The 27,301-nt window shown below is 39.3% G+C and overlaps 1 protein-coding gene across 2 annotated transcripts in view; it reads right to left on the minus strand.

Moving 5' to 3' along the window:
• Positions 1-27,301, minus strand: part of CD2AP (CD2 associated protein) — an 81,086-nt gene that overhangs the window by 22,184 nt on the left and 31,601 nt on the right. For both annotated transcript variants that reach the window (XM_027641075.1, XM_027641076.1), the window contains exons 3-8: positions 18,759-18,912; positions 14,767-14,867; positions 10,674-10,794; positions 8,156-8,340; positions 4,594-4,702; positions 943-1,034 (exon numbers count right to left, since the gene is read on the minus strand). In XM_027641075.1, the coding sequence (XP_027496876.1) occupies positions 943-1,034; positions 4,594-4,702; positions 8,156-8,340; positions 10,674-10,794; positions 14,767-14,867; positions 18,759-18,912 (762 nt within the window). The remainder of the gene's footprint in view (positions 1-942; positions 1,035-4,593; positions 4,703-8,155; positions 8,341-10,673; positions 10,795-14,766; positions 14,868-18,758; positions 18,913-27,301) is intronic.

Raw genomic sequence — 27,301 nt, forward strand, 5'->3', positions numbered from 1 at the left:
GGTTTAAAAAGACAGAGGCAAGAGACTCAGAGAAGATGGGGCAAGGGCCTGCTGTGTTTTAAAAAATGCCTTTCATAACCACTCTTTTCCACTGTCATTACAGTAAGTGATGCTCATAATATCAATTTTCTTGTGAAAAAAATGGTCATCCTTTCCATAAAACTAAAATCCTCCTAAAGAAAAGGAAGTGTTAGTTTTCCTCTGCAACTGTGTGAAAACTGAAGATGAAACTTTCCACTTTTTTTAGGAAAGTCATTATTTCTTTACATAGCAGCAGATAAACTAACAAAATGCTGCAGAGTATTTCAGGGAAATTAGGTATGGGTAGGTTAATTTCCTGTTTAGAACCATCTCTGCAACAAGATGATCTACCAAAAAGGTGCTTTCAGCATTCAACACAAACGAGAACATTCAAATAAATAATCATGTTTCTCTAAATAGCCAGACAGTATCAGTAACTTCTGCATGGCTATTCTGAAATACCAAGTACCTCTAAGACCTGGACTTCATCCTCCTACTGAAAACATTTGCTCAGTTTTTTTCATAATACCTACATCAAAATCAGTAAATACAGATCTTAATTTCTCACCTCTTGACACAATAATGCTTTTCAACTACTACCTCTAGGTCAACCTGATACATCAACAGAAAAAAAGAACAAGTTCTGAATGTAAAAGTGCTATTTGCAAAGCTTTTCTAATTTCCTCACTGAAAAGGCATTTGGTACTGAGTGTACACTGATCCCACTGGCCTTTGAGCACTCCACAAAAACACCCACTCCAGCATGATCTTTAAAGTCATCTGTATCTCCACCAAGAGCAGAAGCAAAGAGTTGAATATCTACTCCAACAGACTCTCCTGCTTTCACAATTCACACATTAACTACTTGCACAAAATACACAAAAGCTTCACACATGGTTAGAGCAGACCAAACTTTCTTACCTTACTGATTATTTGAATGATATCACCTTCTTTAAAGCTGAGTTCATCATTTGAGCCTTCATAGGAAAATATTGTCCTGTAATATTCCTTGGCTGAAACAAAACAGCACAATTAATCTGGAGACCATGAGTAGTAACATACACAATACCAGCTCACTTCTGCTGTCTCAGAGCTGAGAAATTACCACTATAATCACACTTCCCTTCCAAACCAGCCACCCAAGCTGCTTTATGAATGTTCAATATCACAAGAAAAATAAGAGTATGTATTTATAGAGCAATGAAAAGAAATCTTTGTGAAGTCAAGAGTAAAAGCCCCAAAACATTTTTTTCACAACAGAAACTTAATTCAAGACCTCTAATTTCAGAGGGAGAAAAGGGGAGTTAAAAGTATAACAGTTAAAATTTTAATAGCCCATCTAGCCCTCCCCATAGCATTATATATTCAATTCTGAGCCACTTTAAACAAGAATGGTTTCAAGCTTAAGAATTTATACATATTTTCTCATTTCAGATTTCAAATTTGCATCCTAATTAAATACAGGCAATTGTTTTCAAGTGACATCCTTTATTAACACATAAAACTACAGAAACCTCAAGTACTTCAAGCAGTAGATTTGCTGAAATTCTGCAGTGAAACCAAGTAACTGAAGCAAAGGCATTCCTTGGCTAAGCACCTGAAACCAGAGCTCATCCGAGTTATCAACTCTGACAGTCACAACCTCTGCCATAAAAGCAAAAAGAATAATTCTTTCCATTTGATACAGTTCAAAACCAATCCATTTAAAATGGTGATAACGATTCAGGTGAATAAGCAGGAGGATGTTTTCCTTTTCCATGCCAGAACACAAACACCATGAGAAAGGCCAAATACATAAACATAGAATGTTTAACCCCAGCACTTAAAATAACTCAGTGGATAAAAAAGTTGAATTTCTGTATATGAAGCATTAAGGAAGAGGAAGTAAACAAAAAGGACTCAAAGTTGCTGCTGTGACCTGTTTGGCACTGACAACACACATAAACTGAGGAGCTGCATCACTCCCAGTTAGAGCAGCACAGCATCAAGTCACTATGAAAGTCATCTGCAATTCTTAATGACAGCCTTTGGCTGGGGGGTAAGAAAATTAATGAGTGAATTGCAGTCAAATCTTTTTGCTGTTGTTACATTTCGTTTAATAAAGATACAAATCTTTAGTTTAAAAATGCACAAATTGTATTGTCAAATAAAAATCTCAGTCAGTGACAACCACTATGTTAAAATGCCAGTGACTGCCAAACTTAAGAGACAGATATATAGAGATATCTAAGTGGATGTACATAGATATGTAACCACAAGAGTAATCCTAGCTACAAGAACTTGTATTACTTTGCTGCCTTATGTAGGGATCAAAAATGCTCAGCTAGATTGACTAAACTGTGGTTTGTGAAGAACTACAGCACCGTGAGAACCATGTCAAAGAGATGAATGTTTAAACTGAGGTTTAAAAAACGAAAATCACATTGACTCAAAAAAAAAACCCCACAAACACAAAAAAAACAAACAAAAAACCCCCCAAAACAAACAAACAAACAAACAAACAAAAAACAAACACAAAAAAAACCCACAAAACCACACCAAAAACCAGGTACACTACAAATATCTATCAAGTTTGAGGACTTTATTCAGTAGTAATAAGTGTAATACATTTCACTACATCTGATTCTGTAAAAATAGATGCATTTCCTTACTGCCTGGAATCAGCCAGTATAATCCTTTATATCTTCTGCTCCTCCAAGTACTTCTCCCCTCTTCACATACATCAGAAGTCCCACAGCAGACAAAAAATGGTGCCAGAAAGGGGATCTTTCACTGTTCTCCAGGATGGCTGGAGGCAGGGAGTCCTGCACCCTGTCCCCACATGCTGGGCTGTGAACCCCAGCTTTCAGCACCACCAAGAAACTCAGACATGTATGCAAAATGTATATATAATTTGCCACTTTAGCACCTTATTTTGTGAGCCTGGTGTTCTGCCACTAATTAAGATAGAGTTCCATTTAACTTTGCAGCATTTAAATTCCAGTAAATATTTTTAAGATAAGGTAGTTTAAAACTGAGTCTTTTCCAAAGAGTTGAGACTAACAATACAGTAGCAGAAGTCACAGATATTGTATCCTAACATAATGGGGGGAAAGAAGGGTCAAACTGTGACTATTTTTTAAAGAAAATATTTTTACATTCTTGCACCGGAGGCCAAAAAAAGCTTTCAGAAACAGCAGAACCCCACTGCAAAATAAGCTACACTAGTCTAAACACTTCAGAGATCTTTGTTTATCTGCTAACAGATGAACATAGTTTATTTTAAACTTGGTCTCTCAAAACTGAGGATGAGATACATAAACTATAATATGGTCTATATTAAAATAAAAACACTAAGAGAAAGAAATACAAACTTCCCTCCTAAGGTTATAAGATGTTCTTGTATGGCATCTATAGAGTATTACCTACTGATGTTCTCCTACAGTTTCTATAACTTCCTCTCTGATGTATTTGTTTCTCTGGGAAGCAGAGACCCAGCAGGGCTACTGGATTAGTCCAATTTCTCTGGTTTTAGCACCCAAAATTATGAAGAGAGCTAAATACTGAATGTTCTGAGTGTTCAGCACTGAATGCTCAGTTTTTTTAAGCAAAGTTGGGTTAATTTTAATGCAAAATTTTAGACAAGTCAAATTTCACAACACTCAGGGCTGCACACTGTCATGCTGGTTCTTGGAGCAATAGCAGCAGAACAGTTTAAAAGCAAGATGTTGCAGTTTTCTTATTTCTGCAAATTATGCATTCCATAGAGAACAACACACCAAAATAAGGTATTTCCACATAAAACAAAAATATACTTGAAATTACAATACATAAGTTGAAAAAATGTCTGCTCTGGAACCAGGGAAATGAGCTGTCTACACATCACATAATCAAAGTTAATTTTTTATATGGGGTTGGCACTCCCACAAGATGCTTTGGGTTGGCTTAAAAACATCTCTCTAGATAGAACCATGCAATTTGGTAGCTAAATAAAGTCATAAATTCTTAGAGATGATAAAAAAGAAAAAGACAAACAACAAAACAACAAAAACCAAACTGAACCACAATGAAACTGAATTATTGAAGGAACAGACTTCAACACAACATAAGCATCAACTTTCTGATCCAAGAAACTTTGCACAGAGTTACTACAGCTTAATACCATCTCCATAGTAAATCCTGAGCCTAAAAAGTACCTTCTACAACCTAAGGACAGAAATTGGGTTGGGAGACTGTTCCATGGAAATAGGTCTCCAGCATCCCATTGGAACACAAATCTATGCAGAGAGTAAATCACTTTGAACACATCAACAGAAAATTAATGCCAAGGGGACTGTTGCAGTAAAACTTCATACCCCAGACTTAGTTCTGGGATACAATCCCACAAATGTTTTTGATTCTTTTTCTACAGAAATGTAAGTCAAAATTCCTTTAGACTTTTTTGCATTTGCAAAACTCCTCAAAGGTATGAAACATTACACGAAATCCCAGTATACATTAAAGTTCTAGATTTTAACACTAAAAAAATTGATAACCAAATACTTCTCAAGAAAGGATTCCCAAATAATAGATGTACATGTTCATCAGCCTTACCTTTGGGTTTACTTTCAGCTTCTGATTTTATTACTTCTGGTGAGTTTTCAGTTTTTGTTATGCTGGGAAAATGAATTAGCTTTGATCCAGGAGAATGGGGAGGTAATGGCTGTATGAAGGGAAGAGAACTTTGTTAACGAAAACTCTTTACAGGTTTTATTTTTCATTAGACTACAGAACACTCCAATTTTTCATTAGCTGAGATGATGCAAATTAAGGTCTCAAAGAGATTCAGTGAGCTTTCCCATAAAACACTTATCTTACTGTAGCTACTCCATTACAGACACTGCAATTAGAGTTCGTCTACTGACTAAAGACAGAGCACAGCTCTCAAACTGGAAGCCAACCTCAGGACAGGGTCACTGTACTTCAGCAATTGTATTTCAGGAGTTCCAGGTGTTACTCTCCCATTAGCCTGAAAATTGCCTCCTCCAGCACAAAACAGAAGTTGTTATTTATCAGCTCTGCTCAGAGGAACTCTCTGACAATGCTTACTTTGCACTGGGAATATTCAGCAGGCAGGAATGTTCAGCAGCCACACACCACCTCAGACAATCAGTTTTAACTACTCAGCCAAATGTAAGAGCACATAAAAACCCATCCCAGTTTCCCTTCACTCTTAGACATTTGTACAAAACAGGTGAGTGTCACTCGAGACTTCTCCTGAATGAAAACCACCACAAGTTTCAGAGTTAATATCTAACCAAAATAAATATTACAGTATTTTTTTTAATATTTTTCCCTAGAAGACTTACTGAGCTGCCAGATTCTGACAGCTTCAGCTGCATCCACTTCTTCACAGCCCAACGAGCTACAAACAGTATGATCTTACAGTCAGGACTTACCTGAGCAGCCCTAATAGCACTACTGATGTGAAAAATCCCACTGCCTTTAGTAACTCTGTTCATTTTCATTTACAGTTCAACTTTGCAGATTTTCTACTGTCAGAGAAACTAGATTTGCTCTCCCCAACACCAGACAATGCCTGGAGGCTGGTATTTGGTACCTCTGTCATACCATAGAGGAAACCACGGTCAGTTGGGATGTTCCTGGAGGACATATGCAATTTAACTCTCTCCAGAATGGTACATGAAGGAAGCAATAAAATAACCCACCTACAAGATTAAACACTTACAACATGGAAATAGTTCTCTATATTTCCCCCTTCCAAAATGAGATGCAATTAGAAGTAAGACAGGAAGTCTAGGCAGGCAGGGTATAAATAGCTGGAGCAGGATGCTGGGACCAGCTGAAACAATCTCCTGCAGCAGCATAAGTGCCCTTGAGAACTTCAGATACATCAGTACTCAGCTGTCCTGTGCTAAACAGTCTCTGAATTTCCCAGAGGAAAAGAGCCCTCTCTATTGTAGACAGGTTTTTTTTTCCCCTTACAGACTTAATGACAGAATGCCCTTCCAGCATCCCTTTATCTAACCCTGAAGCAAGTTAAGCACAAATCCAAGGAAGCCATCTATTTTCCCAAGACCTTCATGAGAGTTACCTCCCTTGGGCTCTCCATGTTGTTCTGTAAGTCTGTCTGCCTTTGGGATGACTCTGGCAACAAGTGGAAGAGGAATATTAAGTGCTAAATGAAATTGTTTATTTCTTTGTCACTAGGCTATGCAAAACTGTTTTCTCACTTTGTTTCCTCTCTTGCTGAGAAATGGTCTGCAAGAGCTTTCCAGAAAGGCCAACCAACAAAACACAGTACCAGCATATTTTATTGTTTATACACAGTCAAATACGAAAATTCAAAAGGTCTGAGCAGACTTCATATTAACTGAGCAGAGTTTAGACAGGCTCTTTATATTCCCAGGTAACAAGGAAGAAAGTAGGGAAATGTGCTTTTGAACCATTGGTCTTGTGACAAGAAGGCAAGATGAAGCTACGTCCTGTAGCCCTCGTCTAACAGCATTCACTTGAAGATCTAGTGATCCCACAGACCCCCACTTCAAGGGACAAGGTCTGGAGATATCTGAGGAAAATCAGTGTGCCTTCACAGAATCACAGAATGGTGTGAGTTGGAAGAGACCTTCAGTGACCATCCACATCCAACCCCCATGCCAAGGGCAGGGACACCTTTCACTAGATCAGGTTACTCAAAGTCCCATCCAGCCTGGCCTTGGCTGGGCAACCTGTTATAGCATCTCACCTCCCTCACCACAAAGCACATCTTCCTTATGTCACCTCTTTTCTTCCTAAGTCTCTCCTCTTTCAGTTTGAAGCCACTGTCCCTTGTCCTATCACAACAGACCCCAGCAAAAAGTCTCTCTCCATTGCATTGAAAGGATGCAATAAGATCTGCCAGGAACCTTCTCTTCACCAAACAAAACAACATATGCTTTAGGAGGTAACATTCTCCAAGCCTTAAACAGAAGGCAACACACTTGTAACTTTCATTTTCTGAATCATCTGATGCTTCTGACTGGACCAGAAACAAAGAAGACATGCACCATGTCACTGCTCTTAGCATTGCTGTTGAGGGAAAACACATTCAAGGAAGTCTCTGTCCCTACCGTCCTTCCAGGGACTCAACTGACCTTCTGCCCTACACCATTACAATTACTTCCATGGCAGCAGAGGAAAAGAAATCAGTCAGCAAAACAGCATTAATAATCATAACAGGCAAAAGATTGAAAGGGATAAAGGCTTTAAAAGCTTTCTTGAATTCATCACCTGAGTCAAATCTGAAAAACTGGACTATCTCAGCTGCCTTTCATTTATCAAAAGCTAAAAATCCATATATAAGCTCTTGGAATAAACAATGCATAAGTTCAAGATAAAGGACTGAGAATCGTTGTTGTGCTTTCAAGGGGTAAGAGTACTCTCGAGTTCAGATCAAAATAAAACTCAAACTGCAGCAATTCCACTATCATTGCATTATCTGCTCTCTCCTAAGCTCCAGTAAGTTCAGTATAGAGAACAGAACTGCTCCCTTTTCCACTCACTCATAAAAAATGAGGAAAAAAAATGAATGAGGACGCAAAATTCTAAAACTGTATTTTTCAGGTTTACGTTATCAGCAGTTCATGGAGCCAAAAGCTTGGCAGCATGCTCTGAAGGTAATGGCAGTTGACACCTTGAACAGCAATCTCAACATCCACCAAAACTTGAAAAAAAAAAACAAACCCAAACTAAAAGAAACACCAAAATATTCCTTGTTTGAAAAGACAAGTTTAACTTGTTCAAGAAGGCTTAACAGTCTTGTCCCAGACTACAAAGTCTGTTATAAGGAGGATTATGAGAGACCTCACACTGCAGATGTGTTTGAGAGTTCGTTATGTCTTACACCACAAGGCTCTGAAATGACAATTTTCTATCACCTTGGTTTTCCATCTCTAATGTTTTAAATACCAAGACATTTGAACATTTGGTATTTGACACTTGACATTTTGCAATCAATGTTAAATATAACTTACTTATAACTTATTAAGAAAGAAGTCTGAGGGGATTTGTTTCATTTTATAGGCAAGAGTCCTATGAGATGATTATGGTCAGAGCCCACATTTCTTAAATTATTTTTACAGGAAACCCCAAAATAACAGTATGTACCAGCACAAACCTTATCTTGCTTTTTATCTTCTGATTCATTACTAGGTAATCTCGTCTTAAGTTTCACTGAGCCTTCTTTAAAGATATCCCCAAACCCAACACCTCGGATTTTCTTTGGCTGTGCTGGTCCAGAAGCAGGTTCACCCCCGTTTCCTGGAGAGATCACAGGTGAGGTAGGACTATTGCAAACAGGCTCTGAAAGTAAAATAAGAAAGGAAAAGTTATTTTAATAACTGAAATTATATATTTGCTTTTCTGGGGCAAGAAAGTGGAAGCTACACAGCTGTGTGCACTGCTCCTGTTAAACAGCTTTTCTAGGAACTGTAGTTGTAATACCTCACATTTGTTCTAGTTTTATATTCAATATACGACCAATTGAAAAACTGAAATGACACCAGTATTGCCCTGATTACTCCGGCAATTAAGTCAATTGATCACTAATATTTCTTGCTATTTCAATTATCACTCAGGCTCCACAGCCTTTTAACATCAATGTTTTCCATTAGTTTTATGAAACACTGCTTATTCATTCTCTGAAAATGGGGTTCTAGTCCAACATTTAAAAGCTTCTCATTAGCAGAGCTGCAGCCACAGACAGCGATGATCAATAAAGGTCCACAGTGAATCCAACCATGTTTAAAGAGCCACAGGAAAACACAGTGTCTCAGTGGTAGATGATGCCTCTCAAGGCACCAAAGGGAAATTTTCCTGTTGCTCAAAATGCAAATAGGTAACACAACTATTTAGCTCTTATAATCTTTCAGTTTTAAGGGACCACGTTTATCCAGCCCTCAAAAATGTATTTCAGATAACTTAATTTTGGTGTTGAGAGCTTTGAGACTTTTTAATTTTTATTTTTTTTTATTTTTAAGTTATGGTCAAATCTGTTGAAGTTTACAAACCAATATTCACAGGTAAACTACTTTTACGTGCAGAATTCCAGGAGACAGTCATGTGAAAACAGAGAGCTTTTACAAGCCAAATTCAAAATAGCCTCCACAACTTTTAGCATTTTGGTTAAGTTCTCTTCAGCCTATGCATGTATGGAAACTGCAATAAAAATTAAAGCCTCTCCCCTCTATCATAAATTCAAGATATTTTGATGATACTATGAAGCTACATGGCTCTTGACTTCAGTTTCTCACCTTTCCTCTATACAGTTGCTCTTCGCTCAGCTATATCCTCTCAGATATCTAAAAGGATAGCTGGACATCCCATTGATGAGGAAAGTTCAGGTCACATGTTTGAAAGACCCCAGCTGAGTGAATGAGGCAGTTACTGTTTCCCAAGAGTGAGGATGGGAAGACACATACTCAAGATGTTGTCTGTCAAAGTACTGAGCATTAAATATAAACCCTTAGGAGGTTGAGGCCTGTTAGTTACTGACAGAAAATACAATTAATTCAAATTACTGTTCAGTCTCACTGACTTCAGTATTCGGGAATTAAGACCAACACATATCCATTTGTAAATTTATCTCAGACCCCACTAAACTCAGGGAACTTGTCCTCCAAGGATACAGCCACTAAGCTATTTGCAACTTCAAGTCAAATAACTCTTGTTTTATGCTACTGCAATTATTTCCACAATTTACAAAAGAAAAAAAAAGAAAAAAAATCCAAGCCAGACTCTCCTTCCCCATGTCTGAGCAAACCCTTGTTTGAAACAATCAATACTGAACATCTTGCAAATGAGGGTCTACATTACCACAAGGTTAAAAAAAATCACTTTTCTCCTTGAACGTTACACAGCTGTCTTTAACAATCAATTAACTCCTGTTATGATGTTCCCAAAAAACACTCCTAATTCCAGCAGTGTCATATCACAAGTCTCGAACCTTCAAACAGTTCTTCATAGACCAAAATGTTTTTAAAGTGCATTTTTTCAAGGGAACAAAGTAATTGCCTGTAAAGCACAGTCCTGCCTGGCACCACTCAACACTCAGCTGTTCAGCCAGAGACCGCCTGCTTCTGCCTCAGCTAAACAGCCACAGCCAGAAAGGAACAGCTAAATGTAAATTCTGCCTTAAAAACATTTCATTGTTAGACAAAGACACAATGAAGAATCAGGGCTCCCTTCCCAGGGCTCATTTTAAGTTGAGGCTTTCCATACTGTTTTGATTCGAGTTTCAATTCTCAAATGACTTGGTTAAACATTTAAGTTTTGTGTGTTCAAGAACTCAGGAATGTGAGAATAAGACTGAAAAAAGCTACTAAACAAAAAAATGATTTTGTGTCTAATACTAAAAAGGATCAACTCTGAACATAATAAAATTTCTAATGATAAAAAGCAGAACACACATTTGCAAGATCAAGACCTCGACTGCAATTTTATTTGAAGTGCACTGGGAGCAAGACAGGTTATCTCCATTCTCAGCATCAACATTTTCCAGAAAGAAACTAAATACTTACCCTTCTTAGGAAGCTTGAATCCTTTACAACTTTTGCTGTACTACAACCATAATACTCCAAATTATACCCAAGGTCTAAGATCACTTTGCTAAGGGTTTACAATAAAGACAACACCACCTGTGTCATCCACAGCATCCTGTGTTTCTCCATCATCCGTTGACTCCAATTCCTTCACGAAGTTTGAAGGGAACAACCCTGCCCTGCCATTCAGTGTTCCACTCCACCAGCCTTCTTCTACCTGTAGAGAAATATTTTGCACATCACCAGTAGACCAATAGAGCAAAAGGAAATTCCTATCAGTTCCATCCACACTTGACTTATAAAACTCTACAAACAACTTGGGGAAAGTTCAAAACGACCACAATTTCTTTATAGAGAAACCTAGCAAAGATGTAGAAACAGTATGCAAAAAGAACAATTTACTGTCACTTCTACCACTACAGCAGTGATCCTAAAACATGAGATTAGCCCCATGACAGTTAATCCAGAAAAGCAGCAAAATGTTCATCAACTTTCTCATGGTAAAACAGAATAACAGGCACTGCATGTCCAACAGAAGAAGAAAATATTAAACTGTTTAGGAAATACAGATGAAACTTTTAGGCTGGCTTTCCATGGAAATTTTTATGCATTCTTGCTGTCCATGTCTTTTCCTCTGCTTTGTCCAGTTTCCACCAGTCCTGATCCCACTTGCTTTGTATCCGTTGGGCAGCTTCACACAATTTCAATCAAAAGACACAAGTTTCAAAGCTGTAATTTCTACAGATAATATTGGATAGAACAGAGAGAAGTCCTTAAGGACATCACAGAATAATGGAAAACTAAGCTGTTCATTCCTTCTATCAGAAGGCAGCTGGTTGAGCAGGATTTCTCTGGTGCAGGGACTTTCCCATCAGAGCTGGCCAGTCAACAAAGGTAGCCAAGTCCACAAGGATTTTGTGGTGGCACAGAGCAGTCCTAACAAAAAAAGTCTGCTGGATACCAAATTTTGTTGGCTTTGCTCTTCACAGAACAACTCATTTTTGCACTGGAAATAAACTTGTTCAGGGATTAGGGAACATAATGACTCTAACACTCAGTTATGTGCTTGAATTCCTGGTGTGTCACTTGCACTGAAATACTCCAAAATTTAATGGAATGTTTATCAGGAATAACCCACGGTCCAAAGCAGAACAAGCAAACACTGGGCATGCAGAGGTGACAGGGTAAAACAACGCCAACAGACTAAGAACAGTACTATTCCAATTTATGAACAGTTTTCAAAATGTCTTAAATAAATACAATCTATTTACCTAATGAGTACTACTTAAAAACTCTAAGATAAATTTTCAAAATCTTTCATTTCAGTTGCCTTGGTTTTGGCCTGGAAAGCTGTTTTTAGAAAAGGAAGAGGGAAAGAAAAAGAAGCAAACCAAACAGCAGTTGTTTACATTGCCTTTTTTTAGCCTTGTTTTGTAGGTCACTACGCCTGACACACAGGCACAGTTTTAAACATCAACCCACCTCCAGGCAAGCAAAGCATATTCAGAACCTGGCAGTGCAGAGACTGGCAATGAAAAGAGCACTGTTATTTTTAAAGGCATCCTGGTGCTCAAATAGAGCTTTGCTGTGCATGGTTCAAACTCAGAGGCCGGTCTGATTTTAAGCACAGATTATTGGCAACTGCTGCCCAGGCTCTGGCACCTCAAGCTTTACATAACACATGATAGAAACCTAAAATACAAATGCCTTGACTCACCCAGACTACACCCAGGAGCCTCGAGAAAGGGACTTTTAATGCTTACGATACAGAAAGTAGCTTGAGAATCTCTTTCTTCTTCTGCCAAGAAATATGGTCAGCAAAGCACTTTGCAGAGTTGCAAACGCAAAGCGATGCCAGTTCAGAGACACTCAGCAACAAAACAAACATTTCTTGAGCACACTTGCTTCAACCTCCTCAGCACACTGCCTTTAACTGACTATATACTTTTTCTGGTAATATAGTTTGTATCTTTAATTGACATTAAAAAAATCAGGTTTAAGAAGTTCTACACGCTTGGGTGGAGAACATCTGCACATCTGTTGGTGCCAGCAACACAGATGACAATTTCCCAACCTTCCTCTTCCATTTCAAAATCTTACCAGATGATACAATTTCCACAAGAGGGAGGTACAGCTCTGGTACACACAGCAGAACTCTATTTTAGTGTGAATCCCATCAACTTATTTCTATCAAAAAACTCAAGACTTCTCAACAAGAGAGAAGGAGAAAGGCTGAAACAAGCAGTTTTGCCAATGCAGTTTGGTTTTGTTTTTGTTTTTTTTAATAAAAACTTCACTAATGATGTCAGATGAAATTTTATTTTGCTTGATTACACCAGTATGCAAATACTAAAAATATACTACAAAAATAAATCTGTTCATTAGTGCTGCTTCTGACAAGAGTGGGTGAAGATATAAAAGAGAGACAAAGGTTTTACAGCAAGGATACAGTTGTCACGTGCACTCTGTGCATTTTTTTCCACGCGTAAAACTCACATGTTCTATAAATAAGAAACCCTGTGGATTTAGTCAGCATACAGCACAAGAGTCTTCTTCCCTAAAAGCTCTCCTCAATATTAATAATTTCATTTCCGAATACATCTGCCTCCACCTTTGATTTCACAACCAGTGGTGTCAGTTTTAAGGACATAATCTGCAAAAACAACTCAAGGACTAAATACTGAATTATTCTCAGGTAATGTGGAACTGAAGCTCATTTTACCTTATTTTCCCCATAAAGAGGTAACCAAATGATCTTTCCTTGAAGTAACAGTTACAAGTTATCTGCATATATATATATATATATATATATTTATATATATTTTGGAGTGAATCATCTCACAGTAGTGAAGACAAGTTCTCCCAGCATACAGCACAACCAATGGACAGTATTTTCTACCATTCTGCACGTTTCTGGTCCATCAGTACAGTTTTGTGAAGCAGACAGATCTAGTCTACACCTGCCAGGTCTATTCTACATCACCATAAAAATAGTGTGCCAACAGCTCTGTGCTCGTAGTAAGCTGCAGTATTTTTCTATCTGGCAGCATTTGCCTAAAGATTTTCTTAGTAGTTTTTCTTAGAAATAGTGAAGACTGGGTACTCACATATTTTAAAATCATTAGGAGAGGAGTAAGAATGAGGACTAATAAAAAAAATTTCCTTAAGAAACCAGATGAGGAAATGCCTTGATGTTTTTATTCTGTTTATTCTGTCAGGACTGCTAGTACAGGCACCATCCACAAATTAAACTGCCGAGATTACCCAGGAACACTCCTTTACAAACGCCCACACAATGGTATTTATGAAACTGAGTTTAGTGAGCAGGTTTCACAAGTCATTTGCTCTGTTTACTCAAAGATATTAAATTCTACTAGTGCAAATGAATCTAAAGACATAGCTTTTTCCTTGTTAGGAGAATGGCAGAGTTCTTCCTAGCAACTGTCAGGTGAGCACTAGAACTCTCTTCAAAAGCTTCCCACAACACAAGTTGCTATTGAATGGAAGAGATATCAAGGAAGCACATAGGTAGGAACAGATAAGAAACCCCCACCCCAAACCCCTACTCAATCACATGGGGCCAATGCCAAAGTCTAAACATGGAGATAACTTGAACTGTATTTGTTACCCAATGGAAAAGGGAGGCAACAGAAATAATAACATGCTGTTGAGTGCATTTGTATGCTCCATATTTTTTGCATGTGGGGTGAAGTGTATTGTACCACAGCTAGAGGCTTCTGTGCTGAATATTGATATTGTTAGTTTAATGCTTCAATGTGCTTACAAGAGAGCATAAAACTGGAGAATCAGGTCAAATAACATTCACCTAGATCAAGTTAGAGTATGTTGACTTAAAGGTAACTGGTCCAACAGTTTTAACAAAAGCATCCTAAAAATAACAATCACTCAGACAGGACGAAAGATCTGTAAAATCTTTCAAAAAATGAATCTGTGCTACAGATCAAAATTTATTGCTGCGATGATCAAATACTTCCTGTAAACATCTAGTATTCATTGATTTACGTTTAGATCCTAAGAGAAACTCCTAAACTAATAGCTTTAGCTGCAAAAACTCTACTTTTCCCATGCTATTTTTCCAACATGCTTGCAAACCCAAGCAATCACCCAAAAAAGTCAATTTGACTTCTGGCACATAAAGAGATGATCAGTTCTGCAAAACAGCTCTTACCTCGTCGCTGATGTCGATCACATCCCCCACCTTGAGCTCCAGCTCATCTTCGTTCTGCGGGATGTACTCGAAGAGCACTTTGCACTGACGCTTCTTGGACCCTGATCCGAGGGGAAGGGCACAAGTAAGAACACCCACAAAGGAAAACTAGTCTTTCCTTCACTCAAGCTCCTGAGGATCCAATCTGACCAGAAGACCCATAAGCCATCCCAAAAAGCTATGTTGCTTTTGATGCTGGTTTTCCAGTTTGTTGTGTCACGTCAGTCTATCGAGCCACAGCTTAGATGGAGGTTGAGAACAGACGGACAATTCCAACACTGCATCGCCCATTACCAACACCCTCTGAAAACATGTTGACTCAAAAGTCAGGTAAATCCCCACTACTGCGATTTTTCAAGCTATTTCCTGACGAAAATCTGCAGGAATGACAGTTGCTTCCAGTTAGCACCTGCTTTGAAGAAAACATGCAAGTTTGAGCCTCCAGTCTTTAGGCAATCCTGAAAGCAGAGACACCTTTTGTTGTGCACCCATAGCCCTTCTGCCCCCTAACACAGACCTTGTTAACCACAGCTCTGAGGTAATGCCAACATTTGCTGGGCTCCTATTTCAAAATCCAAACTCATTTTAATCTGGGAATGCAAAAAACCCTCCCTTTTCTCAGTGCCAGCATGGAGTCAAACTAAGCATCAATTAGCAGTGTTTGACAAAAGCAAAATTAAAATTAAGTGCAATCTTCAGATGTTTGCCACACATCATTAAAGCTCTGCAGGCGTTAAAAAGACAAAATGACATCTCGAGATGGGGAAGCATTGAAGTGACTTCCAACAACCCCTCCAGCCACAGCAGTGTGAACCCACATTGCCTAATTACTGTGCACGTATCCTGGAGTGATGCTGCTGCTGAACCCAGAGAGTTCATGCATTTCTCCTTCAAACAAGAGGCCGTGCCTTCAGACCTTTTCCACAATAGAGCAGCCAGTATGCTTTTGAGGGCAATTATCATCCTGAGCTATGACCCACACACGTTCCCTATCCTCCTCAAAACCAATCTGCTTCAATTTAAATGAAAATATCAATCAAAAGCTTGATGTGGTAAAGCCTAAGCTTACAGAAGCTGTATAATTTCCATGCTTTTTCCCATACTTTGTACTCCCTTCACACTGAAGCTTCAGCAATTAGGATTAGCTGTGTAAAAACATTTCAAAGCACAGCTACTGCCTCCAAGATTGATCCTTGTCTTACTATAGCAGTGTTCAAAGTCCAAAGTCAGACATCTAGAAGACAGTCACACCCAGCAGTCTCGGTACAAAATACACCAGGCATCTGAGCAATATTCTGCATCTAAAATTTCTGAGAGAGGCCTCACCAAACCTAGAGTTTTCTACATTCTGGTATATGACCCATGCAAGAAACAAATAAACCAGAAATATGAAACTCTGTGGGTTATTTCTAATAACACATAATTGCCCACATAAACCCCCTTCTTTTGCCTCCACTGGAGCTCATACATCAGCCCAGAGGGATTGTTCAGTTTACAGTAATTGCAATAAACGGTTCACTGGTCTTTACTGTCTCCTGCAGCGCTTTCAGGGCTTCTCCTTTGCAGGAGATTAACTGATACAAAAAAAGGCAAATTAAAAAGTCGTAGCCATTTGGTATAAATCTGATCTCAGCATTCCTTTTCAATACTGTAATTCTACCTAAATGGGGGAGAAAACAAACCCACGGATGGGATGCATTTCACATCCAGAACTCTTCCTCATCTGAGGTGTGCTTTCAGTGAGACCCAGTTTAGGAAGTACTGCCTTCCAGTTTTGAAAATCCCTAGACTAACTTAGGAAAGTTAATGACAAAGCTGTGTCAGAGGAGGTGTAGGCTGGATATAAGGAGAAGGTTCTTCAACCAGAGGGTTGTTGGGCACTAGAACAGGTTCCCCAGAGAAGTGGTCACAGCACCAACCCTGACAGAGGCCAAGAATCATTTGGACAACATTCTCAGGCACGTTGTGTGATTCTTGAGATGTCCTGTGCAGGGCCAGGAGTTGGACTCAATGATCCTGATGGGTCTCTTCCAACTCAGGATATTCTATGATTCTAAGGTAACCAATCCAACCCAGGAAACAATACTCCAGCTTCACATGGTACTGGAGGACTGCTGGGCTGGCAGCCTGCAGGCAATTCTGTTCCTTTCCAAAACAACTTGTTTGGCTTCAGGTTTTGTTTGTTTTGTACAGGGCAAACCAAATTTAGCCCTTTGTTGCAGTCACTTAGCCCACCTTCTGTGTTTTCCTTCTGCTGAATAAAGGCAGACATCTAACTGACAGGAATTCTGCCTGCAGCTCACCACCCACCTGACACAAAATACCTGAATTCAGCAGGAGATGGGAGAACAACACAAGGAACTGAGCAGGACAGACAACCTACCTCACTGCACATGGAAACTTGCTATTAAAAAAAAAAATATTAAGAGTTTCTTTAGGATTATAAACCTCATTTTACCAGGTGAGGAACCAGAAGTGGAAAGACAACTACGCTCTGAAAACCTTTTGAAGGATGCAAGTGATTGCCCAGGCATAGAGCAAACAGGATCTGCTGGAGCTGTTTAAACAATCTTCCAAGAAAAAGGGAACAGCAAGTAAAATGGAAATGAAGACTGTCACTGTACCAAGTAAACAGCTGTGTGCCTAGAGGAAGGTGCTGGAACACCATTTTCTTCCAGAAGGATGAGACTAGCCAGAGCATTGTGGAGTTGGAGAGTAAGTTGTACCTACTACTCTGGCCACAGCCATCAGCATGAGGATGAGCAATGAGATACGGGATCATTCCAGGGTTAGGGAGACCAAAACAAGTAGCTGGCAGCTGAACTGGTATCAGATCATGTTCACAGAATCCTAGAATATCTCGAGTTAGGAGGACCCGTAGGGATCACACTTATTCCCCTTCAGAGCCTGGCTGCATTTATCCAGGAACAGCATTAATCCTTCAGGCTAGATTTTTCCAAAGCCTGCTGATGTAAACATCTAACAGGCACATACTGGTGTTGCCAATATGCACATACAGATCAGAGATACTAAAAAGCAATTTTGAATCCTTAGTTGCCTAGAACAAATTATCAAGAAATTTATAAATCTGGGAGTCTTATATCAGGGGCTTTCGAAGACATTTTGCCCTTTTATGGGCAAAATCTCAAAGCATAAACACACCAGAAACATTAAGTTCTGAATGTTTTCTTTTTAAAAAAGCAGGCTTAAATCATAAAAGCCTCCAATCCCTTGTAAGAGAGAGGAAGCCAGAGTAATTTAGAGCAATGTCTTATAAGAGACTGATATGTCCAAATAAAAATGACAAGTCAATTTGCTGGATGCAAGGAATGGTAAATTTTCTGCTCTACATTTTGGTCACCATGATTTAAAAACTGGCATTAAAACACAAAAATCACAGATACAGAGGCAACAACACCGCTCCTCACCATCCTGAGGGTTGCTGTTAACAATAAAAGGAAAACCATGGATTTTGTTTAGACACCACCAACTTATTTCACACCAGAGGCAGGCCTACCCTGAGGAATCTGAACTCTGGAATGCTTCCTTGTCACAAAACCTTGAATTTTTAACAAAACTTCATGTTTTAGCATTTCTTTTAAAAAGACCACAGGAAGATATCTTTGATTATCATGAAAAGGCCTGCAGGTCTCATTCAGGTACCTGATAATACAAGCAGAGTTTACGTGAATTTGCGGAGCTCTCTGGCATCTGGAAGGGGTCTAAATCCTGTTCCCAAGAAAATTCATCCCTATTACTGCTCTTAAAAGCTACATATAAGCTTTCTGCCCATACATCCAGAAGCAAAACTCGGCTTCAAATCAGTTTTTCACCCTATGCTTCTAGTTTTCCATATAACCTTAAAACTAAGTCAGGTATTAAATAATTCATGGTTATTTTTAAAAAGCCTGTCAGCAGCTTATGCAATTGAAGGAATTGGAAGGACTACATACTCTTCTTGAATCCTTTGGATGGGGGATGAGGTTGAAATCCTCCTGCTGGAAGCCCATAGCTGCTCATCCGCTGCACAAGACTGGCTACATTGCCAGATTTCTCCCTCCTGAGTGGTACAGCATCATCCTTGGGCTCTACATCCTTCTTAACTTCCTGAAACAAGAGATTTAAAAGACTGAGAGGCCACTTAAATTACTCAAGAGGTCAGTGATTTTAGGCAGGCATTCAAAAGACTAACAGATTTCAGGTACTTACCACTTGGGGTATAATAACATATTACACTCAAAAATCGTGGCATCCTGGAACTAAACATATTGAAGGCCTTAAAAAAACTTGACTCTTCCATACAATCATGTTAGTAAAAAGGTAAGCTGATGTGCTAAGAAAATTCAGAAACAGGGGCAGCATTTTAGCCATCTACTCCAACTCTAAGAAAAGTAGCTTTGAGCCCAGAAGTCCCATATTACAACTCTCATGTCACAGCTCATATTTGAAAACATTTGTAAACATATAAATATTACTTCAATGGTAGACCCACAGGGCAGGGCAATAAAATAATTTATTATACAAAATGATATTAGGCGATTATCTCTGCCTCAAAAAGCTCTGAGGTGTTTACAGATAAGATACAATCACATTGCTGAAAGACACGAGTGGAAAAGAAAGTGAGACACAAGAAACAGTGGGAGCAAGTGAGGAGAAAGGTGTAGGAGGAAAATAACAGAGACATAATTTTTCTGGTAATTGTCTCCCACCTTCCTATCTTTCTAAATTAGGATGTTAGCACTGGAATTGAATGTGCCAATCAAGACTAAGAAGCCTATAAACAAGAAAGCATCAGTTCTTGATAAAAAGGCCAAGTTATGCAGCAGTTACTCTACCACATCAGCTCATTAAGCGAGATTCCAGGGCAGAACAGATACTCTGAAAGAAGGAAACCATCACTTTGCACAAGAAACCCATTAAGGCGGATCAATGGCTCATCTAGTGCAGAACACAGCTCCCAGTGGCTGCAATCCCAGAGGCTCTGCAGAGAGCTATCCTGCAACTCACATCCTCCCACATTCCCAGGGCACCCATAAGTGTTCCATGAGGGAGATACATCTCCTTTCTATGTCTGCAGCTGGCCCTGTCTAACCCCTTTCAGCACCCATGGTCCTGTCTGCCTCCACAGCATCCTTGGGGATAGACACCAGATATTTGCCCTTTGCTCCATAAAGAAGCTCCTCTAGGCTGACACCTTAACTACTCCCCCAGGTTGTTCTCCCCATCACTGAATTTGTTTGTCACAATCTTCATGGCTCTGTAAACCTGGACTGTATTTCCCCTTGGCTTTGTCTTCTCAGTTGAAGAGTCCAAGCCCCGTCATCCCCATGTCAGACAGCTGCTCCATCCCTTTAGCCATCTATCCAGAGGCCTGTCTCCATCCCAGTCTCAAGGTTCCATGTAGGTATGACATGGATTAGCTTTTCCTACACACATTACTTGGCATTTGGCTCCCTCCAAGCCATCTGTTTTGTCTGCTCAGCTCCTTGCCACCAGCATGGCACTGAACTACATTAGAGTTTAACAGCACTCACAAAATGGGAGTGTCTGCTGTTAAATTCCCTATCCAGATGACCAGAGGTGCTGAACAAAGACACTACTACAACTGGCTCCTGGAAATCCCATTACAGACTCTCCTCTATCCTCACAAGTCATTGATAAGTCCTTTGTTTATAAAGAATCTTCCACTTCTTAAAGGAACTTTTTGTTCAGTCTCATAGGAACTTCATTCCTTCAATAACTTGACAGAGAACTTTATCAAAGACTTTCTGTAAACCCAAGTGTGTTACATTCACTGAATCTCACACATCTGTGTGCTTAGCAAGACCCTCAAAGCCCATCAGCTTTCCCACCACCACAGAATTACAATGTCTGGAGGAAAGCAGGTGTTTGCAGCTTTTTGTGATCCACTTCAGAACAATTCTTGCATCCACCATCAGTAGCCATTGGTTGACAACTCCACTACTTAATGCAGATGTAGCAGCAATAAAATCTTTAATATAACTGAAAACAATGCCAGCAAGGCATATATATATACTTACTCATGTTATGTGAACTCTTAAACATGAGCTTTAAGACAACAAAACTCACACATCTATCAAGTGCCAAAAACAGTAGAAACGTATTGCTCAGGACCTTGCTGGTGCTTTCTGGAACATTAAAGCCCAGGCTACCTCCAGCAGCTGTCCAGCAGGAAAAGTCTGCAGTCTGAAAAACTACTGATGCTTTCAAAGATACTACAAATTTCAAATCAAAAAGACCAAAGCACCTCCCTATTTCTCAAAAGAGCAGAGCAAGTAAAATAAGCAAAACTACAGACAGCACAATATTTCTTCCCACTCATCTACATTAGATAAAAAAGACTTTTCAGAAAACAGTCAAGTAGTTCCTACTGTTACTCTCCTTTATCCACAGTGACTTCTGCCCTGGAGATCTTAGCTCTGCTGAGATCCCATCTTCCAAGTCAAAAAAACCAAACCAAACCAAACCAAAACAAAAAAACCAAAAAAACACCCAAACAAAAAAACCCACCAACCCTGCAGAATAGCACAGCTTCCTATCCACCTCCCATCTGAACAGACATTTCACATTTCAAAGACTTTGTCATTCTCATCTTGTTTTTCAGCCAGTTACTTGCAAGTCTGATAAACTAAAAGCAATTAAATTTGGCTACAGCTGAAACATTTGCCACCTTCAAAACACCCTTCTAGCTGCCTTACTGTCAAGGCCATTGTGCTCATCTGAAAAACATACTGGTACTTAAAAACTTGCCTAGAGTGCTTCTGCCCCTGGATTTTTAAAATTATAATCTTTTGCAATGTGATTTATACAGCCTCCAAAATCTCCAAGCTGCTCCAGGAACTTCCAGTTAACCAGTTTCCCAATCGTGACACTTTCCAGTGAGGAATCAGCTCCAGGCTGCTTCCCCAACTCTGCACTTTGCACAAGACTTCAGAAGCAGCTCCTTCAATAACTTTGTAGAAAACACAGAGCTGCAAAAAGGAACTGGGGAAGCCTTACACTGTTTGTTTGAAAACATGACCTCCCTCTTTTTCTTTTAATTTATTACAAGACATAAAAAACCAAAAGAGCACACACACAACACTTCCAAATGTTAGAACACTCTGTGAGGTAAGATCACCATAATCAATAATTTCAATTTAACAGAAAATATACTTTTAAGTCCAGTAGTAGCATCAAAAGCAGCAATCTAATAAACAAGTTATAAACAATAAGAAATTATTTGAAGCAAAAGCAGTGCCCACTACAAAAGACCAAGGACCCAAAAACAAAAGGAGGAATGCTTGAGTGCCTTTCTTGCCAGGTTTGAGTCAATAATTGAGTGGTGACAGGTAGGAAATACTCAAAGGTCTAATACAAGACAAATAGTTAATTTTAACAGAAACTATAGTGGATTAAATTTAAAAAGAGAGTCTAAAATATTTCTGTAAGCAATCATCACATGCAGAAAATCTTGCAGCCAGATTCAAAGGCTGAAGATTTACTGATGAAGAATTTCATCAGCAGAAACCAGAAAGAACAATCAGACATTAGGAAAGGCTGGTACACCAGACTTTCCTAATACAGACAAGATATGAAAGTTGAACTCTGATACACAGTTAAGAGAAACCATCCTACTCCAAGGCATACAAAAGGAAATAGGTTGCAAGGAAAAGTTCAAGGTGAGTGTGTGATAAAAACAGCAGCAGAGAGCTGCAAATCCATCAGATTTACAACGAAACAGATGTGGGTAACAACCACACGAGAGGGTCCTGCCACAGTAGAGTGGAAAATCTAGTTTTGACAAAGAACTACAGAAGAAGTTAGCAAGCAATACCTGGATAAGCCAACAACTACTTTTTCCATATTTAACCTACTACCCTTTAAAATATTCTTGTAAAGCAAGCACTATATTTTTTTTCATTATTAAAGAGGAACTGCAACATTAATTAGCCTTCCTCAGGGTATAAAAACCACATTAAAATCAAACCAAGTCAAAGCAAATTCAGGAATTCCTGGTCTCCACTGCTGCACGTGGTCTACTACAGCAAAACCACGTAGTTCACATCAGTGCTCCAACAGCAGGAAAATGCTCAAAAATTCATTTTCAAAAGCACACATCAGGATCCTCTGACATAAACACCCACCCACCAGCCCCCACCAGCAACTTCATCCTGGGCATCATCATTATGGACATGTTAGGATCTCACAAAGGAAGTAATTTCTAAACAAGTCAGTTTGGATCTCTGAAAACTCACACTAATCAATGTAAACATCAATAAACACCCCATTAATAATGTTAATAAGAGCCTGCAATTCTTACATCTCTGCTCTAACAGCTTGCTTGAAGTTGAGTGGTTGGAAAATGACACCACCCACAGGTCTCATGTCTGAGCTACCACTACACCCAACCTGAACATTCCCAAAACTCCTATTCAGTGGTTTCACAAGGAAGGCAGTTTTCTTTGATTTTTGGTGGATCTTAAGTCAGCCTCGTATATCCAAACTATCAGAGAGAGTCTGTGTTGTGACAATAACCAACAGAACACCCCAGGACACTTCAGTTTGTTCTGAGATGAGGCTTTTGCCAGCTGCCAGCCAGCAAAACCAAAATGAAAACCTGACATGAACTGCAGCTGGATATTTTAATATTGTTATTATGACAGTCCACTGCAGTTCAAGGCCTTGTCAGTGTTTCCATTAGCAGCACAGATTTTATGCATTTATGACTTGGCAGTACAAGGCCAATACAGACTGTCTCTTGGCGTGAAACACGTTCAACTGGGAAGTAACCACCCACTTCTTCTGTTGCAAACTCCAGCACTAGTCATAAAGGTTTGAAGTTTTCATAATCTCCACTAAATGGGTGTTTTGCAACACTTAAATTTGCTGAAATCACTAAAGGCTGATATGCAAAACCGAGAATAAATTTATCTCAACAGTAAAAAAAAAAAAAGTCTGGGGTGATCTTAAGGGGCCGTTGCTTTAATTGTACCTGTCACGGTTCAACAATTCCTCAGGGAAATGCACATGTTTACATATGAAAACCTCAAAACCACTTAGGTACAGCAATATGTGAAGCAAGAACTACTCTTTATATGCAGACAAAAATCCAACACATCTAAATTCATCCACAGCCTCATGATGCCTATTAAAATAAGCAAGCATGGGGGCAGTCCTGACCTACTTTGGAAGCGAGGGAGGAGCTGCCTCCCCACCATCAGCAGCTCACCCATTGCTCCAGCAGGGACAGCTGGATCCCCCCCACTCCCCTCGCCAGAAGCCAAGAGCACTCAGATCAGCGAGGCACTGGAGATACAGAAAACAGGTCAGATCGTCTGAAAGGCCATGAGTTAAAAATATGAATTCTACTGCTGAATTACAGGCCATAGGGAAGTTCATTATCCAACAAATCTAAATCCTTAGCTAGATTCTTCAAGCATAAACATTAAGACTTGAGCTGCCCATCTCCTATTTATGTCATTATACAAAGAACAATCATCTTTTGAGCCCTTATATTAATTCCACTATAACATCAGACTGTACAAAAGCAATGTGCATTTCTGTTGATGGCTGAGTACATTTTAAAGCAAGACCTCAAGAAGCAGAAAATGGTCTCAATCTCTAAAGAGGCCGAGATGAAGAATACACAAAGATAAATGTCTGAGCCTCCATATACAATTATCTCATCTCTTCCCCATCAGAACAGCAATAAAGAACTCATGGACTGGCAAATTAGGTTCACGATTCATATTTTACCAAGCAGAAAATAAGGAACTTGGAATTGAACCTGTCATTTTAGGGGAGAGGGAGGAATTGAAAGCTTGTAATAAATCTACAGGCAATAGTTTCATTTATACAAGACACTGCCTTGAAAACCCTATCACTGAAAAATAACACATATAAATGTGACTGTATATAAATACATATAAAAATCTGTACAGTTGCCTGCAGAAGAGAGACTGTCAGCCCTAATCTGTTCGATTGCAATGAAACACCACAGTTCCTGGAATACAAAAATCTTCACGTAACTAATTATTTAAGCCTCCATTACCTCTCTCATTTACAGTTTTAGTTGCAGCAAGACAGGTAGGCACAGGGCAGCTTTAGCTTTTACAGTGTCACTCACTCCAATCTAAGGTATCCCACATCCCTTCATTTTGCCAGTGTCTCCTTCTTGACTAGAAAACATGATTTCTCACTCTCAGTGCAGGTACCCACAGAGGCAAAATATTAACAAAGGCAAAGAAAGATGAGCAATGTGCATCTATTCCTGTCCCATTACTTTCCATGAACTAAAGGGACAGAGTAAGAAAGTTTATGAACCAAAATTGCTGAGAAGCTCCTGAGCTCCTTCCCTGAAGCATTCAGGAGACAGAGCAGATTCAACCTCCCAACAGAAGAATTCAGTTGGGAGAGGTCAGAGGCTGCCACTGACTCCCTAGAGGATTAAATATTAATTCTTGAAAATAGAAACAAATCATCTTAAAAGATGAAAGCAGTTACCATGTGAAAAATGGGCAAACTCGATAACCTTTGTTTTGCAAGACAATTTACCTTCTGGACAGTTTAACACATGCCATGGGTCGATTTTTTGGGGGCCTAATTTATGGCTGAAGTAGGGACTGTTTAACAGTAAATCACTGGGTTTAAGTGCTGACCTACAATCAGGTTGAACCAACAGTAAGGCAGTATCACTCCTTGCCTTTCCTCTTCCAAAACTGAAACTGCTTCATAATCTCACTTCTGTACATCCCAGTCAAAGGCACTTCCATTCCTAAATGAAGTTGGAATAAAGTTTCCAGCTGACATGAATCCCCAGTAGTTTCCACAGGATGTACAGACACAATGCTGTGGCAGCAACTCTTGCTGTAGTTCCTCAACACAGCACACCTCCCTCCAAGGCCATCATCTGCTGAGCATGGCTTTGGAAATCCCTCTGAATATCCCTTATGAGAGTTTTACACAGAGCTATCCATTTCAGTTGGAAGTTCTCACACTCTTTAAACATAAGAAAGGATGCAAAGTCCCGGGAGACAAAGTTCCCAGCCACCAAGTGATGCCAGAAGACACCAATGGACTCTGTGCACAGTACAGTTTCATAAACGGTTGGAGAAAAAAGCTGAATTATTTACATTTGCGCCTGTTGCAGATTCAAATCGCAATTTCTAACTTCCTCCCTCAAGAATAAAATATAATTAGCTACAGAAGTGACTCAAACCAGTCTCACACTTCTCCAGTTTCCAGACAGAGCCACAGTGTTGCCTTTATTAAATCACGCCCACATCAGGTAGCACCGTTTAACAAGTTACCAACATTTTTAGATGTGTTATAATCTATGCTAAATATAGATCAGATAATCATCCCGTCGTGCTGTGTAGGAAGAAACATCATCAATCAGGCAAGGTACAACTTCTTTCCCACAACATGTAACACATGGGGTAAGCAGGATCTCTGGGGGGCATAAAAAATTCACTGAGTCTCTTCAGACTTACAAACCTGAGCCACTGAATAAATGTAATACCTGAAGGTCAAGAACAGACAAACAGCTGGACTTTCCTACATAAGGAAAACTTATCTCTACAGAGGGAATGCAGAAGCAGGCTTGGAATTTCAGATCTTGATACAAATTATATATATTATTATACATGCATATATTTTATATATATATAAATAATTCAATTTTGTCATGGAGAACTGGATACCTACACACTTTGTACCAAGCAAGTGTCAAAACAGACTGTGACATGAAGTCTTGCCAATATTTGCAAAATACAAGAGATATAAAAACATGCAAACAAAACACCAAAGCCCAGATGCAAGAAAGCAGAGCAGTCAACTCACCACGTCTACCAGTAGCAAAGAATCCTAAATTAACAGAAGTAACTAGAGGAAACACAGACCTTTACATCAATGTTTCCCAACCATTTAATTAAGAAAAAAGTTATTTTTAAAACACATCTAAATATAATACCTTAATAATATTTTATGGTGTTGCCATGTTCACAGCCGGATAAAACCATCTTAAAATGCTGATTGCATTTATTTTCTATTATATTGTCTTATATATATGAAAATTTAATTATATATTTTGTAATTGTTTCCTACAATAACAGTTAATGCCCTGTCAACCACCAGCCACCAAACAGTGCTTTAGATAAGGAAAGCAGGAATCACACATGGCAGAGGGTGAGACAGAGATCCAGCTCCCTCAGCACGTGTGTTTTATCAGCTGCCCCCACACGGGGAAGACAGGAAGACATTTCTTTCTCTTCTACCAGTTAAGTGCCTCTATTGCTGGTCCAGAGAAACAAGGGATCCATTAACCACTACAGGTCCCCTTTGATGTTTAACTCAGAACATCCCTCATTCCTTCTGACCATCATCCTGACTTCCTGCATCTGCTCTGTCCTACTCAGCTTTCTTCTTCCCTGCATTCCTTTTCCAAGGCACCCATCTCTTTTCATTCCCTGTAAAGCCTCCAGCACTTCACTCA

Source organism: Corapipo altera, unplaced genomic scaffold (genome assembly GCF_003945725.1).
Source record: "Corapipo altera isolate COAL_440 unplaced genomic scaffold, ASM394572v1 46, whole genome shotgun sequence".
NCBI lineage: Eukaryota > Metazoa > Chordata > Aves > Passeriformes > Pipridae > Corapipo > Corapipo altera.